The 21,953-nt window shown below is 37.5% G+C and overlaps 1 protein-coding gene across 5 annotated transcripts in view; it reads left to right on the top strand.

Annotated features, from left to right (window-relative positions):
* Positions 1–21,953, top strand: part of LOC103657441 (cytochrome b5 reductase 4) — an 82,123-nt gene that overhangs the window by 49,138 nt on the left and 11,032 nt on the right. For 3 of the 5 annotated variants that reach the window (XM_040643709.1, XM_008684884.2, XM_040643707.1), the window contains 4 exons: positions 13,159–13,299; positions 14,759–14,911; positions 17,661–17,811; positions 18,117–18,203. In XM_040643709.1, the coding sequence (XP_040499643.1) occupies positions 13,159–13,299; positions 14,759–14,911; positions 17,661–17,811; positions 18,117–18,203 (532 nt within the window). Of the gene's footprint in view, positions 1–13,158; positions 13,300–14,758; positions 14,912–17,660; positions 17,812–18,116; positions 18,204–20,257; positions 20,328–21,953 lie in introns of all 5 variants that reach the window. The other 2 variants (XR_005838365.1, XM_040643708.1) reach the window with 2 other exon arrangements.

A 21,953-nucleotide genomic window follows, 5' to 3' on the forward strand; every position in this document is an offset into this window, starting at 1 on the left:
GTTTTTTTTAATATATTTTGGATATTAAACCTTTCTCAGATATAAGATTTGCGAATATTTTCTCGCATTCAGTAGGTTACCTTTTCATTTTGTTGATGATTTTCTTTTTCTTTAAATTTTTTATTTAAATTCAATTTAGTTAACATACACTGTATTGTTGGTTCCAGGGGTAGAATTTAGTGATTCATCAGTTGCATATAATACCCAGTGCTCATTATATCAAGTGCCCTCTTTAATGCCCATCACCCAGTTACCCCTTCCCCCTATCCGCCTCCCCTCCAGCAACCTTCAGTTTGTTTTCTATAGTTAAGAGTCTGTTATGGTTTGCCTCCCTCCCTGTTTTCATCTTATTTTATTTTCCTTCCCTTCCCCTATGTTCATCTATTTTGTTTCTTAAATTCCACATGAGTGAGATCATATGGTATTTGTCTTTCTCAGACTGACTTATTTTGCTTAGCATAATGTCCTGTAGTTCCATCCGTCATTGCAAATGGGTAGCTTTCATTCTTTTTGGTGGCTGAATAATACTCCATTATACATACATACACACACACACACACACACACACACTACATCTTCATCCACTCATTTGTCGATGGATATCTGGGTTCTTTCCATATTTTGGCTATTGTGAACATTGTTGCTATAAATGTTAGGGTGCATGTGCCCCTTCGAATCTCTGTGTATATTTCTGGGCTTTCTATTCTGTTCTGTTGATCTATATGTCTGTTTTTATGGCTACCATGTTTTGCTTACTATAGCTTTGTGGTATAGTTTGAAAACCGGGAGTATGGTACCTCCAGCTTTGGTCTTTCTCTGCTCTGGCTATTTGAGGGTTTTGTGATTCCATACAAATTTTAGGATTAATTGTTCTAGTTCTGTGAAACATGCTGTTGGTATTTTGATAGTGATTACACTAAATCTATAGATTGTTTTGGGTAGTATGGACTTTTTTTAAAACAATATTCATGGATTCCTACAATTCATGAGCATAGTATTTCTTTCCATTTATTTATGCCATCTTCAGTTTCTTCCTGTCTATATCTAATAGTTTTCAGAGTACAGGTTTTTACCTCCTTGGTTAAATTTATTCCTAGGTATTTTATTCTTTTTGATACAGTTGTAAATGAGGTTGTTTTCTCAATTTCTCTTTCTGATAGTTCATATTAGTGTATAGAAATGCTACAGGTTTTTTGTGTGTTGATTTTGTATCCTGCAGCTTCGTTTACTGTATCTAACAGGTTTTTGGTGGAGTCTCGAGGGGTTTTTTCTATATATTATGTCATCTGCAAATAGTGACACTTCTACCTCTTCCTTTCTAATTTGATGCTTTTTATTTCTTTTTCTTGCCTAATGACTGGGACTGGGACTTCCAGTATTGTGTTGAATAAAAGTGGTGAAAGGGGCATCCTTCCTTAGTTCCTGGTCAGCTTTTTACCACTGAGTATGATGTTAGCTGTGGCCTTGTCATTCACAGCCTTTATTACACTGAGGTGTGTTCCCCCTCTACCCACTCTGTTAAAAATTTCTGTCATAAATGGGTGTTGAATTTTGTCAAATGCGTTTTCCGTGTCTATTGAGATGATTGTATGATTTCTGTCTTCCATTTATTAATGTAGCATATCACATTCATTGATTTATGGGTGTTGAACCATTCTTGTGTCCCTAGAATAAATCCTCCTTGATCATGGTGTATGACCCTTTTAATGTATTGTTGAGTCCAGTTTGTTAATATTTTGTTGAGGATTTTTACATTTATGTTCATTAAGATATTGGCCTATAAATTTCTTCCCTTGTGGTCTCCTTGTCTGGTTTTGGTATCAGGGTAATGCTAGCCTCATAAAATGGGTTAAAAAGCATTACCTCCTTTTCTTTTTTTGGGAAGAGTTTGTAAAGGATTGGCATTAACATTACTTTGAATGTTTGGTAGAATTCATTAGTGAAGACTTCTGGTCCTGGACTTTGTTTGTTGGGAGGTTTTTACTCACTGATTCAGTCCTTTCTAGTAATTGGTTCATTGAGATTTTCTATTTTTTTCATGATTTAGTCTTGAAAGTTGTATATTTCTAGAAATTTATCCATTTCCTCTAGGTTGTTCAATTTGTTGGTGTATAATTGTTCATAGAATTCTTTTATGATCTTTTATATTTCTGTGGTATCAGTTGTAACATTTTCTCTCTTGTTTCTGATTTTATTTATTTGAGCCCTTTTTTTTTTCTTGGTGAGTCTAGCTAAAGGTTAGTCAATTTTATTTATCTAATCGGGTACAAGATCTTAGTTTCATTGATCTCTTTTATTGTCTTTTTAGTCCCTGTTTCATTTATTTCCACTCCGATCTTTAATATTTTCTTCCTTCTACTTAGTGCTTCACTTGTTTTTCATTTTCTAGTTCCTTGACATGTGTAGCTAGATTGTTTGAGATTTTTTTGTTTATTGAGGTAGGTATTTAGCACTATGAACTTCCTCTTACAACTGCTTTTGCTGCGTCCCGTAAATTTTGATATATTGTAGTTCCTTTTCATTTGTCTCAAAGTTTTTTTGATTTCTTCTTTGATTTCTTTGTTGACCCATTGGTTGTTCAAGCATGCTGTTTAATCTCCACACATTTGTGAATTTTTTATACCATTCTAGTGGGAAAAGATGTTTGATATGATTTTAATCTTCGTAAATGTATTAAACTTGTTTTGTGACCTAACGTATGATCTGTCCTGGAGAATGTTCCATGTGCACTTGAGAAGAATGTGTGTGTTCTGTTACTTACTTTTGGTTGAAATGTTCTGTGTTTATCTATTAAGTCAGTCTCGTCTAATATGTCATTTAAGGCCACTGTTTCCTTATTGATTTCCTTCCTGGTATAAGTGGAATATTGAAGTCCCTTACTATTACTGTATTGTCAGTTTCTCCCATTAGGTCTGTTAATATTTGGTTGATATATTTAGATACTTTAACCTCTGTTGGGTACAGAAGTATTTACAAATGTTACATCCTCTTGTTGGATCAACCCTTTTATCATTATGTAATGCCTTCTTTGTCTCTGATTACAGTCCTTGTTTTAAAGTCTACTTTGCATGTTATAAGTATAGCTACCCCAGCTTTTTTTGGGTTTCCATTCTCATGGAACATCTTTTTTCATCCCTTTGCTTTCCATTTGTGTGTGTCCTTACATCTGAAGTGAGTCTTTTGTCGGCAGTATATGGATGGGTCCTGTTTTTGAATTCATTCAGCTATTCTGTCTTTTGACTGGAGAATTTCGTCCATTTGTACTTAAAGTGATTACTGATAGGTGTGTACTTTTTGCCATCTTGTTAATTGTTTTCTGGCTGTTTTGTAGTTCTTCTCTGTTCCTTTCTTCTCTTCCTCTCTTTGAGATTTGATAACTTTCTTTAGTGTCACACTTTGGATTCCTTTTGTTATCTTTCGTGTATCTGCTGTGGGTGTTTGCTTTATGATTAGCATGAGGCTTGCATCTAAAAGTCTGTATTGGTAGCAGTCTATTTTAAGTTGATAGCAACTTAAGTTTGAATGCATTCTACAACTCTACATTTTTACTCTTTCCCCACACCCATGTTTTATGTTTTTGATGTCACATTTAATAAAAACCTTTTTTTGTATAAACTTTAAAAAATTATTGTAGTTACAGTTGTTTTTATCACTTTTGTCATTAACCTTCATACTAGCTTTATAAGTGATTAATCCACTATCTTTATATGTATTTACCTTTACCAATGAAATTTATACCTTCATATATTTTCTTCTTACTAATTAGTGCTCTTTCTTTTCAGCTTAATGAAGTACCTCTAACATTTCTTGTAAGACTGGGTTAGTGGTGATGAATTCCTTTAGCTTTTACTTGCTTGGAAAACTCTTTTTTTTAATAGAGGTTAAATTTCAGCCTCTACTATCTAATGTTAGGCATTACAAAGTTATTAGATAGTGATACCTGAATGGAGAAGCCCACTTGTGCTCAGACTGTTGTTCAACCATTTACTCCTTCAGGTTCCTTTTTATAAAAGGTTCATAACCAAGTTTAAGTTTATACCTTGTATGCACATCTCATTATTTTTTATATTAAAGAAGATGTGTTTATTGTTTTTCTGCTTATCTAAACCATTGTCTCAGTTTATTCCTAAAGGATGTAATTAATTTCCTTCTTCATTTCATTTCCCTTTTTCCTTTATTTTTTTAGGTTTTTAGTGTTAGTATAATATTTATGTAAAGGGATGAATATTAAAAGTGTTCTACCTGATGAATTTTCACATAGTAAATGTCCACTGTATTTTCTTTTTGGAAATTGACAGGATTTGCTCCTTGTTCCAAGAATTTTGAAATTTCACAATTTGATATGCCTTAATGTGGGTCTGTTTTCATTTTTCAGGTTGGCTCTTTCTCCTTTGTGCTATCTTTTCATTATGGGAACTTACAACCTTCAGTTCTGAGAAATATTGATTTTCCTTCTCTTCATAGTTTGTTTGTTGCCTGGCATACTGTATTAGTTGCTAAGGCTGCCATAACAAAGTACCAGACTGGGTGGCCTGATAACAGAAATTTATTTTCTCAGTCTAGAGGCCAGAAGTCCAAGATTAAGGTGTTGGCAAAGTTGGTTCCTTCTGATGCTTCTGTCCTTGGCTTGTGGGTGGCCATCTTCACATGATCTTCCCTCTGTGTGTCTGTGCCCCTGATAGCCTCTTTTTCAAGGATATCAATCATATTGGATTAGGGATCACCCCCACTAATGACCTCATTTTCACTTAATTCACCTTTTAAAAGAACCTAGCTCCAGGTAGTCACATTGTGAGGTACTGGGGGTTATAGCTTCAACATAGGAAAATTGAGGGGGACACAATTCAGCCTCTAGCATATACCCAATCCAGAGACTCTTTGTTTTACCCACTCTAGAGAGTACACTTCTAACACTTACCCGGGATAGGACAGGGTTACATGTGGCCATGCTAAGTAGGGGAAGACTTCAGAAAAGGTGGGGGGTGGGAGCATCTAGATTTCTTAAATGAACTTTCATTCAGAACGTGGTTTCAGCTCCACCTTCACTCCGATTCCAGATATAATGGGTCCTGCCAGTTTCTGAGGCTTCAGGGATTTTTTGTTTCAAGTGAGTCAAGTCTTGGCTTTCTTTACTTCTAATTTAAGATTCAGCTTTATTGAGTCCGCTGAGTCAGTTACCAGTTGTTTCTTTGCCTTGTCAGCTCCTAAAGTTTTGTTGCTTTTTATTTCCATTCTTTGTGTCCTTGCAGGCTTATGCTTTAAAAAACAACCAACCAACCAACCAAACACACACACACACACACACACACACACACACACACACACAAACCTTTGCTATTATTTTAGGGGAGTTAGAAGGAATTAACTGCAGGTATTCACTTTAGCATCTTTAAATATTTAACATTATAAATATTTTAAAAACCATAAAGTTATATTTGCGGATAATATTTAATTTCAGAGACGTTATCAGGTAGCATTATTTTGAGTATACATTGTGAGTAGAAAGCTGTTTTAGGCACTGTGCTAATTATTTTCCGGAGTATGAGACTGAAGAATACTTTTTTATAAAGCAACAGACCAACAAGGGCAAGTTCTATAGTACAAACTGAGCATATTCCAAGATGACCCCCAGCAAACAGATGCGGATGAGTTGCATTGTGAATGACTCCCTGAAAGAGGTGAATTTCAAGCAATGTAATGAAAATAACTTTCAAACAAGTAACAAAAAACTATGAAGGGTTTTCTAGGAAAAGGTTCAAATTGTTACTAGGTATTTATTGTGCCAAGGCATTTTGCAGGCTGTAGAGAAAGAAAAGTGTAAGCCACAAGTGGGGAAAGGTAAAATAGAATTCTTTTATAGGAGCAGAGGCCAGAATTTTGTGGTATTAGGAAGGGAGAGAGAACGTAGAGGAATAATAGTGCAATCCAGCAGGTCGGAAGAAAATAGATAAAAGACAGTGACAACGAAAAGAGATATTGTTAAAGTGAAATCTCTTGCCCTGATATTATCTATCTAGTGATTGAAAAATCATAGCAAACCAGATAAAAGCCAAGTCCAAGAAATAAATGATACTAAGAACAAAGGGTGACCTCCATTTGGAAAGTGTTAGAGTGAGTATCACTCAAGTTTTCTCAGTAATTTCCCGAGGCTTTCCATGAACTCTTTTGTCTCTGCCATAAATTTCTGCTTGAGTCCTGAACCATTAGTTAGTTTTAGCTTTCTTGTCTGAAATCGGATCAATGCAGTATTTTTCATTGAATTGGGTTTTTCACTTTGGAAAATGACTCAGAGTTTAGGGGATCGTTTATTTATGTGACTGAATTAGCAAAGATGATTTCTTCTTTGTTCTTTCCACTACTTAAATCATGACAGAAATTGTGGATTAATCACTAGCAAAGCTGAGTACTTGTATCATCAAATTATTACTATTAACTTGCCATCAGTAATGTCAAATGTTTACAGTCCATCACGTGTTCCTAGGTTTTCAATATGTTAAAATTGTTGACTTTTTTTTTTTTAAGATTTTTTTTTTTATCTGACAGAGATGGCGAGAGATGGAAGACAAGCAGGGGGAGGGGGAGAGGGAGAAGCAGGCTTCCCCGCCGAAAAGAAGCCTGATGCGGGGCTCGATCCCAGGACTCTGGGATCATGACCTGAGCCTAAGGCGGATTCTTAACCAACTGAGCCACCCCGGCGCCCCTAAAATTATTGACTTTTACAATACTAGCATGCTGGCTTCCTCTTATTAAAATAAGCCTGTAAATCTAAAACTTTTAATGCAGTACCTTCTCATGTCAAATCTAGAATGTAGAATTTAGAATTTACTTACACAAAAGATTAAAATAAAGCAAAGAACATAGTTAGAGAAGAGAAACTACTTCAGTTTTACCTTTAATCCAAATGTAATATGTGATATCTTCAACTGTATCAGTGGAACTAGACTACCATTTTTGAGTTGGATGCTTCCCATTTTTTTCCCCTCAGAGGTGACAATTGTGAGTGAATAGTTGTGTGTGTGTGTGTGATGGGTGAGGACCTTGTTTGTCTATTAAGGGTCAGCAACTGATAGGCAATTGGGTTACTATTTCTGTAGCCAACCTAAAATTTTATTTTAATTGCAGTTGCCTTTACTGTGGGGCCTTTGATCACCAGACAGTTAGTTTTATAGATTTGCCAACGAACACTTCCGTAAATGAACATCAGGATACAAAACTGTAAAGAGTTTAACAAATTTTGTCACAATTTTGATGTCAGCAGCCACTTATAAACCTTTATGTTAAATACATGTATTGAATCTGTAACTTTAGTCTTTATAATCTGTGTTGAACTATGTGAAATTGTTGGTATTTTACTATTTTTAACCTAGAAAGCTGAACCGTTTTGCGTGGTTTGACGTCTACTTTCATAAGGCTTCTTAGCTGCAGGCACCGCGTGCACGCACACACACTGAGGTACTGTCTGCGCTCATAAACGTCCTCGTGGACGCACTGTAAGCAATCATTTAATGGAGCCTTTTTGTAGGGCAAGCTGCTTGCTCACCATGGAACAGACCTTCTTGCAGATGTAGGAAGAGCCACCCCCACACGTCTGCCCAGTCTTTGCCTGTACATCCATGTTTATTTGCTGTCTGAAATAAGCATTCAGAATTACTAGAAAAGAAGAAACACTGCAAGTAGCAAAGGAAAACTATGCTTTGTTCTCCTCCGTTATCTCCTCCGCCCAGCATGCACGAAGGTGTTGCGTACTCAGTAACCATATAGTGCTTTGGCATCTTGCCGTCTTATTTTCATCTCTATTAGAATGGCCCAAACGTGAAATCTGAAGAAACACAGAAAAGATGGGGCAGACTGTACCTGAGTAAGAAATTATTTGCTGTATTAAAAGATAAAATGGAAAAAGTTTAAAACCTTAGAATTCAGATGATTCAGGCACTTGAGCGTACAGTGTTGGCAGCATTATTAGTTACGGAGCAAGAGAGGAAAGGTGCTAGGTGTAGAAGTATTCAAATTTAGTGACAGTCTTGCTGAATGGTGTGGGGTCTAGACTCCATTGAATCTAGTCATGGAGAAAGAGCTGCCTTTGTCCTAATTTAACACTACTGTTTAACTCCACCAAATCCTCACCTCGAAAGATTCAGTTCCCATCAGTCTGAGGTAGTAAAACATCTTAATATGACTTTAGGATTTTTTAACAATAGCTATTGTTAAAAATATCTAAACAATAGATATTGTTTTAACAATAGCTAAAACAAAAAGGAATCTGTGCTTTCTGTCGATTTGATAATACTAATTTAACAATTATGTATGAAAATTCTCAGTCTTTGAGCATCGTTTTATTGTATTTTATTCTAATATATGAATAAACATGTATCCACAGATACTCATCATCTTTAGTGTTTGAAGACAAGTTATGGATATATATTTTTTTTTAAGAGAGAGAGAGAAGGGGGTAGGGAGGGCAGAGAGAGAGAGAGAGAATATTAAGCAGACTTCACGGCCAGCACAGAGCCCAACGTGGGGTTTGATCTCTCGACCCTGAGATCATGACCTGAGCCGAAATCAAGAGTCAGATGCTTGACCGACTGAGCCACTCAAGCAGCCTATGTGTTCTTATTCATATATACAGAGTGGTTTGAGTGAGGATATTAAAACTAAACTACTAGAGATTAAGTGGAAGCTTTATCAAAATTAGTGAAAACCCTCAATAATTTTTTAAAAACAAAAAATAAGTGCAGTTATGTAATGCTTTTAAGAGTAATATTCCAACTTTGCTGTGTCTTCAGTATAGGAAGATATTCTAATAACTTAATAAGTTTGAATTATTTTATCAGTAGTCAAAATGTTAAACATTTGTACAGTGCTTGAAAATAGTTTATACTCAAGTGTTCCGAGCATCATCCCTGCAGTCAGGTTCATTGCTCATCAAGGTCACTGTCTTGGCAGAAATAGCTAGCAAGCTAAATCAGCCTGGCCCCTGCTATGTGAACAGTGACAGATTTTAATTACTCTCAGTGTAATTAAAAGATGAAAACTTCCTTCAGTGTTTCCTGGACTTTTAGAATCTGGGTGTTCTATCTTTTTTTTTTTTTTTTTTTATAATTTTGTATTATGTTAGTCACCATACAGTATATCCTTAGTTTTTGATGTAATGTTCCATGATTCATTATTTGAGCATAACACCCAGTGCACCATGCAATATGTGCCCTCCTTAATACCCATCACCACTCCCCTTCCCTCTGAAGCCCTCACTTTGTTTCCCAGAGTCCACAGTCTCTCATGGTTCATTCCCCCTTCTGTTTACCCCCCCTTCCTTCCTCCCCTTTCTTCTCCTACTGATCTTCCTATTTCTTATGTTCCATAAATGAGTGAAAGCATATGACTGTGACAGATTCTGAGTGGAATGTCTATTGTATTGAATGGCTGTAGGTTGTGTTTTTTTCTGTGTGGACATACTTAAGTATGTACATAAATATATATATATATTACATAAATTTTATATATATGTATATATACACACATATATATATACACACATATATATATATATAAAAGACTTTATTTATTTATTTGACAGAGAGAGAGGCAGTGAGAGAACACAAGCAGGGGGAGTGGAAGAGGGAGAAGCAGGCTTCCCGCAGAGCAGGGAGCCCGATGCCGGGCTCAATCCCAGAACGCTGGGATCATGACCTGAGCCAAAGGCAGACACTTAATGACTGAGCCACCCAGGCGCCCCCATAAATATATTTTTAACTATTATAGATGTTAATATGTTTGGGGTTGTTTCTTTTCCATGGACTGCATTTTTGAGTGTGTTAAAATCCAGCTAATTGGTTGCCCTACCTTGGTTTAGGAAGATCATGGAGAACTAAATGAATAAAGGTAGATTGCAAATTAGGAGGTAAGTAAATGACAGTTAGGTGATCAAAAGTAGTAATGAGTGCTGAGAAAAAGTGTGGTTGATGAGAATAGTAGAGAATGGGAATATTCAACAAGAGATATACCTGAGAAGAATCTTGACTTGCTGAACTGATTCCTTAATTTGTACATTAAATAGTTATTTAGGAAGTTGTAAAGGGTGGAGGGATAATCTATAAATATTTGTGCTTGAAATGACATGGTCAGAAGAGGGAGGAAGACACCAAACCAGAAGCTAGTCTAGAACAGTAGCTTCTCGTACTTTTTGAACAAAGCCTCTGAACTGGGGCAGGAAACTCTAATCACATCTTGCCTCTTCCCACATCTTCTCCGGCTGCTCTGTGACCTTGCGCAAGCTATATAACTTCTCTAAGTCTCTGTTTCTAGTAGGGAAAGTAGGAGTGGATGGGTGCTTTAAAAGTGTGCTGAGGTCAAGTAGGAGTTAAAGACCAGATGGAGGGCAGTGTGGACTCGTAACCAGGGTTCTCTTTGTGTTCTCTCTCCCACTGAAGACTTTGTCTAGATTTGAGCCTTGTGAAATTCTATCCTTTAGAAAAAAAAATGCAGTGTCTTTTCAACCAAAAGAAAAGAGTATGCCCGGATTAATCATATTATCCTTAGTATTTTAGTATTACCCTGAGTAATATCATTTGTATGTTATTAAGAGAAGTTAGGTGTTTGGGACAGAAATTTTTCTGTCTTATGCTTATGTTTCACCATCTTATATTATTTCAGTTTTTCATTTTCTTGTGTAATTATTTATGCTCACAAAGCCCAAAACCTGACACTTAAATAATGGCGCCGTGCAGCCCAAAGTAGTCGGCGCGTCTGCTTCCTGTCTTTTCTCCTCCTGTGTTTCCGGGCCGTGTGTCTGTGCCGTCTCTCTCAGTGTAATTAAAAGATGAAAACTTCCTTCAGTGTTTCCTGGACTTTTAGAATCTGGGTGTTCTTTGAAATTAGGGCAGACTTCTAGGCAAGATGCTGAAATTATCTCTTGGGTGTTAAATAGCAAGAATACTCGATGAACTTAACAAGAAGTGTCAGTAAATTACTGTAACCTGGGCTTTCATTGTGTTTGAAATATAATTGAGGAGATGCATAGCTCCTGTAGCAGATCCTTTCTGGCAAATGCTAGAGTTGAAATTGTCAAGGCAGAACATGAACCTTTTCAGCCAGCAGTAACGTTTTCAGAAGGGCATGCATTCAATTTTATTGTAAGAAAGCACTAAGGCCCTCAGACCTGGGCCAGACAGGCATCTGCCCTGGACTCCAGACTTAGAGAACTCCCCAGTGTCTCTCTTCCGGTCATATCCCTCCCACAGGATGAGAAGTGTGCAAGGCCAAGAAATATCCACCTCAAGAAACGTCCACCCTCTTTCCTTCAACAGCTGCATGCTAGGTATCTGGCACCCAGAATTTCTGCTCAAATAGTCCCAGATCCACTTGCATTCAAAGAGTGGCCAGGGCCGTTTATGAGGAAAGCAAGAGGATGAGCTTAAACATGGGCTGGTTTGTCCATACCTGCATAAGGCTCCACTCAGTATCAGGCAGAGCCTGAGGTGAGAAAAGAAGTGGGGGCCGGGCCGTAGCCAGTCGGTGGGGGGTGCAGCTCTCATCCTTCTGCCATCTTCCTGCAAAGAACTCTGAGGAGTTCAAGAATCCTGATTTTGAACCTAACCTAGGACATCATGAAGGTTTATTTAATGGTACAGCATAGAACATATTTTATTTAATAGTTATGCATCTGATTTATAACTTTTAAATGTTTACGTGTATAGTATGTGGGTCTCTGATTGTATTCTCACTCTGGGTCCCAGAAAGGAAGGGACAGATCATTTGAACCTTCGTTTCTCCTTTTAGGTGAGCCTATGTCCATTGATCCTTTGTCAGTCTAACACTGGGTTAGGTGTTCTAGGATAACTTTATAGTGATTCCTTTAGCTGTAATCTGGTCTGAGCTCTGCCCGGGCACTAGAATGAGGTGAGTTCAGTAATGCCCCTTGGTTTTGGTGTGCAATGCTGCACTTTAAATTTATGAGCCACCAGGGGAGCAGGGGGAAGATTCAGACCAGGGTCTTTAGGGCCTGAAGGGACAAGGGAAGAAGAGAAATTGGATAAAACCATGGCCAAAATGATTTCTTAGGATTATAAGTGAATTTCAGTTTTCCACGAACCATTGATTATTAGGTGTTGGGCCTTCACTTCCTAAGATCTGGAATAAATCTGTCCCTACTTAAATATTTTTAGGTTAAAAAAGAAGGAATCAGAGTTGATTCCTTTCCATATCTGTAAATGCTGTTTTATAAGCAAGGAAAAAACAAAACAAACCAATATCATCAGTCTAGTCTGGCATGCTATTTGTGTCCACAGGAGTTCTGTAAGTGAAAATATTGCTTTCAGAATTTCTATAACAAGTTCTTCTAACCTAAATGGTATTATTTTGCTCTGTATACAAATGATAAATATTTCCTGAGCTTGGGATATTAATTTTAAATATTTTCAGTATTTATAGAAACACTTTGTTCCTTTTTGTTTATTTGTATATTAGTAGTACAAACTGGGAATTTTCATTTTTCACTTAAATTAATTTTCCAGGTAGTGAAAACTTACACACTTAAACATAAAAGTTAATTTTTCTGTTTTAATCATTTCTTGATAGTTAAAATGTTCTATAATTCATACACAAACATAGAGAAACAGAATGTGTATTTTTCCTGTGTTTATCAAAGAAGTATTTCTAGAATTATTTAATAGTACAAGTATTGTTAAACCTTAAATACTTGAATTTCAAGACCACTCTGTAAGAAAAGACTTTAGAATGTAGATTTGTTGATTATCAAATATTTTCCACATCTGTAATGTAGTTATATAGCTGTGAATAAGGTTTAAAAGATGAAATTATTTAAAAAGTGAATTTATGAAGAAATAGGTTTTAATTTCTTAGAATGTAATGCTTTTAATATGCTATAATTAGACATGAGGAAATAAAACTCACTTAATAGAGTTTGTTTTTCAACCTACAGAAGTATTGGCCGGTTTTAGAAAATAGATATCTCGGGAAATAAAGTGAAATTCCAACTGTAAGATTTTCAGACTACTGATGAATTTTTAAAGTGCATAGGCATTTTAGTGAAATTCAAGCTTGCGAAAGCAGAAAAGCTCAATCTGTGCTTTCACTTAGTGGGTCTGGTGTTACTTCTTATTTAATGTATTCATCAATAAGAGAAAATGAATCGCTTTCTAGGTTTGCACTACAGAAAGTGCCAGTTAATTTCCAAGGAAGGTGTTACTCATGATACGAAGCTTTTCTGCTTGATGCTACCACCAAGCACTCATCTTCAGGTGCCAATTGGGCAACATGTTTACCTCAAGCTAACTATTACAGGTAAGGTAAATAGAGGCTTTGGGGAAACATTTTCTTTATTTATAAGCACTTCCAAATCAGTACTCATCTTTTAGGATGTAACTATTTAGGTTATTAATCCATGTTTCTGGCAGCTGATTGAGTGATGGCCCAATTCTAGGTTTGTAGATGCAACGTTCCTGTGTGTTGGAGCCGTAGCCACACCATACGCTGTGGGGAGCAGAGACACTGCCACTAGTTGGGCAGAGAGAGTTCCACCAGCACTGGAATGTATTACTCCCAGAACCCTAAGGGAAGAGGTGAGGGGAGTGCCCAGGTGGTCCTGTGGGGGAAACTATTAGAAACACATGCCAGTGTCTCTTGGCAACCACACCTGCTTGTGTCATTTATGGAACTGAATTTATAGAATTCAAAGTGAGTGAGTGACTGTAAATGATGTCCTTACATGTGTGCCACCAGGATAAGAAGCTCTATAGAGATACTCCTTACTGTGAGTTTCTCCCCTCGTTTTCATCCTGAAGTTACCTTATGTACTTGTTTTAAATGCCCTTCTTAACCACATCTAGCATTTTCTTGGCCTTTCGAAGCCTCAGAAGGTCACATTCTCACGTCAGTCGCGGTGTTTCCCACAGCCAGTGTAGCCGACGTGGTCGGGACGGCATATTACCACGGTGCTGGGAGGTTCCTCCCTTCATCAGCGCCAGCGCCAGCTTGTCGTTCAGTAGCTGGTCCCCTCTGCAGCGCAGTTTCTGTCGATGTATCAGAATTCACAAGGAGATGAATTCTGTGTATGTCGAGGAGCCACGTAGAAAATGTGGGTCTCTTCAATGTGTGGTGACTCCTCTTTCTATGGGGTTTGGCTAGCTAAGATATAACATGAATTCTTACTAAATTTATCCCGGGTTTTTTTTTTAAATATTCTTAGAGGTAGTTGGATGCATATTTTTTCCTTCAGTTGCCAAAGTAATATATCATATATTAAAACATTAAAGCAATTCAAAGTATATAGAGTAAAAAAGTGAAATTCTTCCCTTTCTCAACCCAAATGATCCCCATGGCCATCAGTAACCAATGTTAAAAAATTGGTGCATGATTAAGGTTATTATGTGAGTACTTTCTTACATCCGCGTAAAATTTTGATGCCTTTTTATTCGTAGCCCATTACAAAGTTTATATCCTCCTGATAGAACAGATGGTTGTCTAAGTTCATTACCATAAATCCCTATCATCTTATGCCCCACTTAATAAATACACATTGTTTATATGATGGTTAAAGTATTGATTTGTGTAAATTATTCCAGCATGCATAGGCTTGTGTATACGCACACACATACACACATAGAGAGTCAGAATTATGTACACATTAGATGTGTACAGTTTTAAATATGTACTGATGGCATCGTAAAATTAGTATGTTTCATCTTTATTCAGAGCTTTTGAGATTTTTAGAATTAAATTTCTTTGTCATAACTTTTTCTAGGTACTGAAATTGTGAAGCCATATACACCTGTATCTGATTTCTTACTCTCAGAGGTCAAGGAACCAGTTCTTGTCAACAATAAATACATCTACTTTTTGATCAAAATCTATCCTGCTGGACTCTTCACACCAGAGCTTGATCATCTTCACATTGGTTAGTATCTTTTTTAAACCTCATTTGTGTTCTAGATTGGATCACGTGTTCCACTGTCCTCTAGTTATCTCCATGGGGGAGTCCGTGAAATAAGGAAACTCAACATGTCTACGACCAGAGTCTATTTCTTTGGCCCACCCAACCTATCCTTACTCCCACATTCCTCATCTTTGTTGTTTGCAGCCTCACGGTTCATCCTCGACCCAGTCTGCAGGCTTGAGTCATCCTTGACTCCATTTTCTCCCTGCCAGTCCAGGCCACTACTAAGTTCTGGGGAGTCTACCTCCCAGTGACTTTTTACTCTTTCTTTTCTATCCCTTCTGCCACCCTCTCAGATTAAGCCTTCATCATTTCTCTCGTGACCTCTAACTGCTCTCTCTCAGTTGCCTCTAACAGTGTCTTTCTCTTTCTGTTTATCTGCATTTCCAAACTGCCCTCAGGATAGATTTAATCAGGTCGCTCTGCAGCTTTGAAACTTCTGATGAGTGTCCATTCCTTAGCTGATTAAGTCCTCTGCACATCCTGGTCTCTGAGCACAGACTCCCGTGATCTCTCCAGCTTGGTCTCTCGCGGTAACTGCTTGTGTGAGCGCTCCGCAGAGTTCCACGCGTTCGTCACCTCACTCATAGGTACATGCAGGAGCCTCGCGTAGGGTGCCCATCACCCCTTGCTCTGCCTGTCAGGTAGCTTTTGTTTTTAAAGACCCAAGCAAAATATCACATCCTTTATGAAGCCTCCTTTCTCCTGAACCCCTCAGTAACTAATACTTTGTTCATAGCTCTAGGATCAGAATAAATAACATTCCTTCTTTACAGAACTTTGAGTTTTGAGGGTAACGATTGTCTTATCTTTGTAGTTCCCATAACTAGCATGGCAATTGGCACATAATAGGCTCTCAGTAAATGTACTTTGAAAGAATTAGTAAAAAGACTATAATGAAATCTATTAAGATTTCAAGACCCCTGTTCCTGTTCCTATTCCTCTTTCTGCATCTGCAACTCTTCACTGCCTTTTGTCTGACAGTAGAAGTGCTCTTCCCATCTGGAACACAGCATTAGCAGTAACCTCACGGTATCAGTGAAGCAGATCGTTACAACTTGGAAAGAAAACGTGTTGTGTTGTGAAAGTTAAGCCAGTCTTTACATAGTGGGTGCGGTTAGTCCTCTTTGATTACATAGATCAAAATACTGAATATAACTGTGAACCTAAAGAATCTCGGAATGCCTGAAAATCTAGCAGAGGTGACACTATTATCTTGTGGTAGACCGATGCGTGATTGTAATACAGCATGTGGAAACTGAACCCCTGTTCTTGTAACCTGCTTATAGAGATTGTGTGAACAGAGCAGGGTGGAGAAGTCGCCTAGAGCGTGGAAAAGGAAAGCCCAAAGAACAAGACCCATGTTTTTTCAGCTTCATCCAGGGGAGCTAGACATAGCACAAGTACTTGTATCGCTTAGAGGTTAGTGATAACTCACGAAGCCCCCTCAAGCCTGCATGAGCTCCCGTCTGAGATTACCCACTTCTTTGTTTCAATTCCATGTTCACCAAGCAACTCTTTTATGATTATTTTGGCCTTCCAAATGTTCTGATCCTGGGGATGAGATGCCCTGGGTGGGTGTGTAAGACTCAGGTCGCTAGGTGCACACGCCTTCTGTGAATCGGTTCATTGCTGTTCTGGCAGGCCTACTTTACTATCCTGTGAACTGGATTAAAATCCGGTCCCTTGCCTGAGTCTACTCAGTTTTCTGACCTTGGAAGGACTGGAGTGCTGACAAAAGTTACCAAGTTAGCATCATTCTTTGAGGCATCTTTAGTAAACAACCAGCTGACTTTTTCCTGAAGATATTGTGATCTTATGGTCCTTTTGAACTAGGACAGGAAGCTTCTGTTCCTTTCTAATACTTAATTCATCAATTACTGCAAGATTCCTACTATCCTGCTATGGACAAGAAGGAAAATTTATGAGCATTGAAAAAAAATAAAGCAAATATTTGAAATTGTTTTTAAAATGTTTAACTTCACTTTTTTATTTTTAAAATTACATTGGAAATTTCCGAAATGTCCTAAAGGCAGTTCTCTGGGTAGTACCGAGTGATTATATCAAATGCACTGCAAATATTTTTTCTCAAATATTCTTATTCTAGATTAAGAAGTAGCATGCTCTAAGTATAGTTTCTGGTCTTTGTTTTTATAGGCATTAAATTCAGAAGAGCTGTTGTTTATAGGTCTTTTGAAAGATTTGATGGAGGTGACATTAGCACATTTACTGACATATGACTGTAGAAGACATTTCTGTTTGAATTTTCTCTCCTGGTTTTATTGTTCTGGCTAAGAATCAATACGAAAGTAGTGAGTATATATTCTCAACCTTGTACTGTGCAAGGCAGGTATACATGAACTTTGCTTTCGAGGTGCTTATAATTTAGTTTAGCGATCAGTTCTTTACTGACAATTTATACTTGAGTACTTGTCAGTTTGTAAATTAGAGACTCCAAATGATTTGGGAAAATAATGATGGGAAATGAGTTTAGTAAAATCTCATTATTGATTTGGTTAGAATGATAGAATCCAAATATATTTGGGGGCTTAATGAGTATTTCCAAAACTCCTTATACATTTTAAAGGCTAAGACGTAGTCTGAACGTTATGCATTCACCCTGTTACTCATCAGTGTTCTAAATTCGACTAGCTAAACCTCAGTTTCCCTGATTTTTTTTTTCTGATTTAGTTTATATTTCATTGTTTAGGAGATTTTGTTTCCGTAAGCAATCCTGAGGGCAATTTTAAAATATCCCAGTTCCAAGAATTAGAAGACCTCTTTTTATTGGCAGCTGGAACAGGCTTCACACCAATGGTTAAAATACTGAATTATGCTTTGACTAACATACCCAGTCTCAGGTATGTAATTTTATCTTTAATTACTGTCCTTTGTGAGGCTATTAGGTTAGTATAAGGTGTTCTAAATTAATTACTCAGTGGGCCTTGATAGACATATTCTCATTCCCTCATTTATCATTTCTTACCCTACGTCCTCCAGTCCTAGCTGTTTTACTAACTTGATTCTTTTATTTTTGATACTTTGGTTACCTAATTGGCACTAAAAAAAATTTCATGCCACTCGACGTTTAGACTTTTCCATTCATGCGTATTTTAAATGTAATCGAAATAGTTCTTTTTGAGTTGTTGTTGTTTTTTCTTTTAAGGAAAGTGAAGCTGATGTTCTTCAATAAAGCAGAGGATGATATAATTTGGAGAAGCCAGTTGGAGAAATTAGCATTTAAAGATAAAAGGTATTAAACTGGTGTTAGCTCTTCATTTCAATATTCAAAAATGTGTAGTCAATCTAGGCCTTACCTCCTTTGATTGGAGTTTTAAATTAGCCAGGAAGTTTCTTCAAAGACAAAATAAGCTAATCAATAATTCTCTCAATGTAAGTCATGTTTATGTCCTTCCCCCAAAGTAATACTGTTCAGTAAGATTAATATGACTTCATATATGTATCAGTAAAATATATCTTGGACTTTACGTGTGTGTGACTTATACTGAGTTGGGTTTCATTGAAAATGACGTAGGGTAGCCAGTTTGCTAATTCAAGATTTTCTTGTTATAGTGGGTACAAATCAAATAAATGTGATGAGATGGACTTAGCAAAAATAAGTATTTTTCTTTAGTACAGAATTTTTTAGAACCTTTATTTATTTATTAATTTTTTTTAAAGATTTTATTTATTTATTCGACAGAGATAGAGACAGCCAGCGAGAGAGGGAACACAAGCAGGGGGAGCGGGAGAGGAAGAAGCAGGCTCATAGCGGAGGAACCTGATGTGGGGCTCGATCCCATAACGCCGCGATCACGCCCTGAGCCGAAGGCAGACGCTTAACCGCTGTGCCACCCAGGCGCCCCTTTTAGAACCTTTAATATGCTAATGTCCATTGTGACTTTTCAAGATGGGGTCTTCCTTATACGTCGTTAAGATTTTCTTCATTTTTGTCTATTTACATTAACATTTATTAATGGCTGTGGTCCTCAGTACGCACCTTACGAAATGCAGGCGTAGGCAATAGAGAAAAGTTTGAATCAGGCCAAACTGTGGTAAAACGAGAGAGCATGGACATCTGTTTCACTGAAAAAAAAGCCCTAACACAGTCCGCTGAAAGAAGATAATCGAAATGGGCACATGCCCCGTGTCCCCTAAACAGATTTAAAAGTCGTAGGAAATTTTAAAGGAATTTTTTCAGAGAATGAATTGGACTAGCTGTCATACTTTCTAAAGCATTTCTAAAACTATTTTTATGAAATTCAGGACTTTATAAGGACTTCACACAAAATATCTGAAGTAAATATGTTGAGGATCATACAGTACAGATGAAAGTCTAGGCCTTTGGAAAGTTAGAGTTAAAGACGTCAGAAACTCAGCTGCGCTGGGCTCCGTTTCTTGTGATTACGTTCTGAGTGTCCTAGCTAAGGGAGTGCTTGGCCGGCTCTGGCTTTCTTCCCTCCCGTCCTCCATCCTCCTCCTCCTCTCTTCATAAATAACGCTCACAAATTAAGGACGACCTGAACTTACTTATCCTTGAAGTATTTTGTCTTCCTACATACTTAAGGAACATAAACCTAAGAATATTTACTATTATGTAGGTAGCTATAAGGCAGTTTGGAGCATGGTTTAAAGAAATACAAATTCCTGGGGTTTCCAAGTGTCTTTTTCACTATTTTCAAAGTGGAAAATTAGAAGCAGCATGTATCAAAAAGCCTAAAGCCCTAATTTCAAGCTTTCATTCTACCCTTCACTAGCTTGGAACTTATTCAAAAATTACTTAGCTCTTTGGGCCTGTCTCTTTATCTTCAAAAATAAAATAATGACATTTTCCTACTTACTTCATAAGGCTCTAATGTGAGGATTAGAGAAGACTGTATAACTGCCTTGAAAACTGGGAAGCCCTACCTCAGATATTTGAATTGTGGTTTAGAAGAACTCTACCTTCTTGTGTTTCGTTTCTGTATTAACTGTTTGAGCTCCTGTTTTCCTAACCACATATTTAGAATAATTTAAACAGCATAGCTAGGCCTTTTTACTGTAGGTTTTTTTTTTTTAAAAGTATTTCTGGCAGTGTTTTGACAAAGTTATTTTTTCAAGATAGTTCCCTTGTACAAGAAGATCCATTTACCATCATTTGAATAAACAGACATTGTCCATTTAGTCTTTCAGTGGGAGTTAAACTTGATTTAAGAAGTATTTGGTATCAAGAAATGCGTTGACAGCCTCTAAATATATAGTGTATTTTCTTTCATTTTGTTTTGTTTTGGTCTACATAATCGTAATTTCTGTTGGTGGATTGCATAGGCTGGAGTGTTGAGGATGAGAAAAGCCTCCCCCCCCCAGTCTGGTTGACTGGTCTAACAGCACTCCCCAGGTGAGTGCTGCTTCCACCTTGCAGAGAGAAGTGCTGGTGTTCTGACTTCTGGCCTGCCTTCATCCTTCCTGTTCTGCTCCTTCTCCTCTTCCTGCTCTCCCCTCTCACTTCTGTGCTCTCTCTCTCTCTCTCTGCTCGCTACCTCCTCCTTCCTCTTCCTAGAGACGTAGCTGTCCTTGCTTGAGGCACTCTGTTGGCACTGACCTTTAGTGTTGTATAATTTACGCTCCCTGGAGACTCCTGTCGGCCTGCACTGGCAAACAAAGAGGCTGTGCTTGTATAGATGGCTTTGGCCTGTTGATGAGCAACATTACCATATGCTGAGGCCTTATGAGAAAGTGAGCCTTAAAAGCTTATTGATGGGTCTTGTAGCGCGCTTGACTGTTGAGTCCCATATAAGAAAGGAAAGTAAAAGTTCAGATTTTTTTTTTTTAAAGATTTTATTTATTTATTCGACAGAGAGAGAGACAGCCAGCGAGAGAGGGAACACAAGCAGGGGAAGTGGGAGAGGAAGAAGCAGGCTCATAGCGGAGGAGCCTGATGAGGGGCTCGATCCCATAACGCTGAGATCACGCCCTGAGCCAAAGGCAGACGCTTAACCACTGTGCCACCCAGGCGCCCCTAAAAGTTCAGATTTAATATAAGGTTATTTCAGTTAGTCACATCTGTATTTCAGTTAGCATTTATGGCTTCAGTTTTTCCATTTGTAGACTAGGGATATCAGTACCTACATCGTAATATTGTTTGGGTACGGGGGTCAGTGAGATAGTGTATATGTAAGTGCCTCGCCCAGAATTAGCATATTTGTAATGAATGTAATTCATTCATTCATTAAATACATGGGAGCTTCTACCATGCGCCTATATACAGGGGTATGGCAGTGAACAAGATACTGTGTTGGCTTATTTTCTCATGCAATCCAAGGAATGTATCTCTTCATTTACCCACATCGCTAAACTTAATAGAATTGCGCAAAACACAGGTATATCAAAAGTACTTTTTTTGGATATTTCTATTTCAATCAAGTTTCCACTAAGTATAAAATCTGAACAGAAAACAGCTTACTTGAATTTTATCCAGATGTTATTATACTTGACTCTTAACTCCAGTAGTGAAGACTCCGTTCACAACATTTCAGATCTAGCAGAATCTCATCCATTTATTTTTCTTAAGAAAATTGAGAGAAAACAGAAGGCAAATATATATGGTAGTAGATGTAGCTGATTACTATGTGAACTGGAAAGCAAATTAAATTTCACTTATCTTTCTCTTGACTACTGAACAGTGTTGTGCGTGAGGTCCCATCCCAGCAGAATGCCCTAGCTTGTGAGTTCTCAGCTTTGGCAGAACGATTTTTGAGGGGCGGGACAGCTTGACAATGAGACTGACTTCTGGGCAACATTTTGTAATATATAAGCATAACAAGTGTTTTCCTTCGTTTTCAAAGCAATCATTTTGGGAGAAAAATAACCTTTTAGTAAAGCTATCTCTGTCTCTCTCCGACACACAAACACATGCGCACGTATACACACTCATCTTTTTGTTTTGCATTTTTTAAACAATGTGGTCATACTAACTATACGTTTTATAACTATATTTTCTCTTAGTGTATTATGCCTATTCTGT

Source organism: Ursus maritimus, unplaced genomic scaffold (assembly GCF_017311325.1).
Source record: "Ursus maritimus isolate PB19 unplaced genomic scaffold, ASM1731132v1 scaffold_29, whole genome shotgun sequence".
Lineage (NCBI taxonomy): Eukaryota > Metazoa > Chordata > Mammalia > Carnivora > Ursidae > Ursus > Ursus maritimus.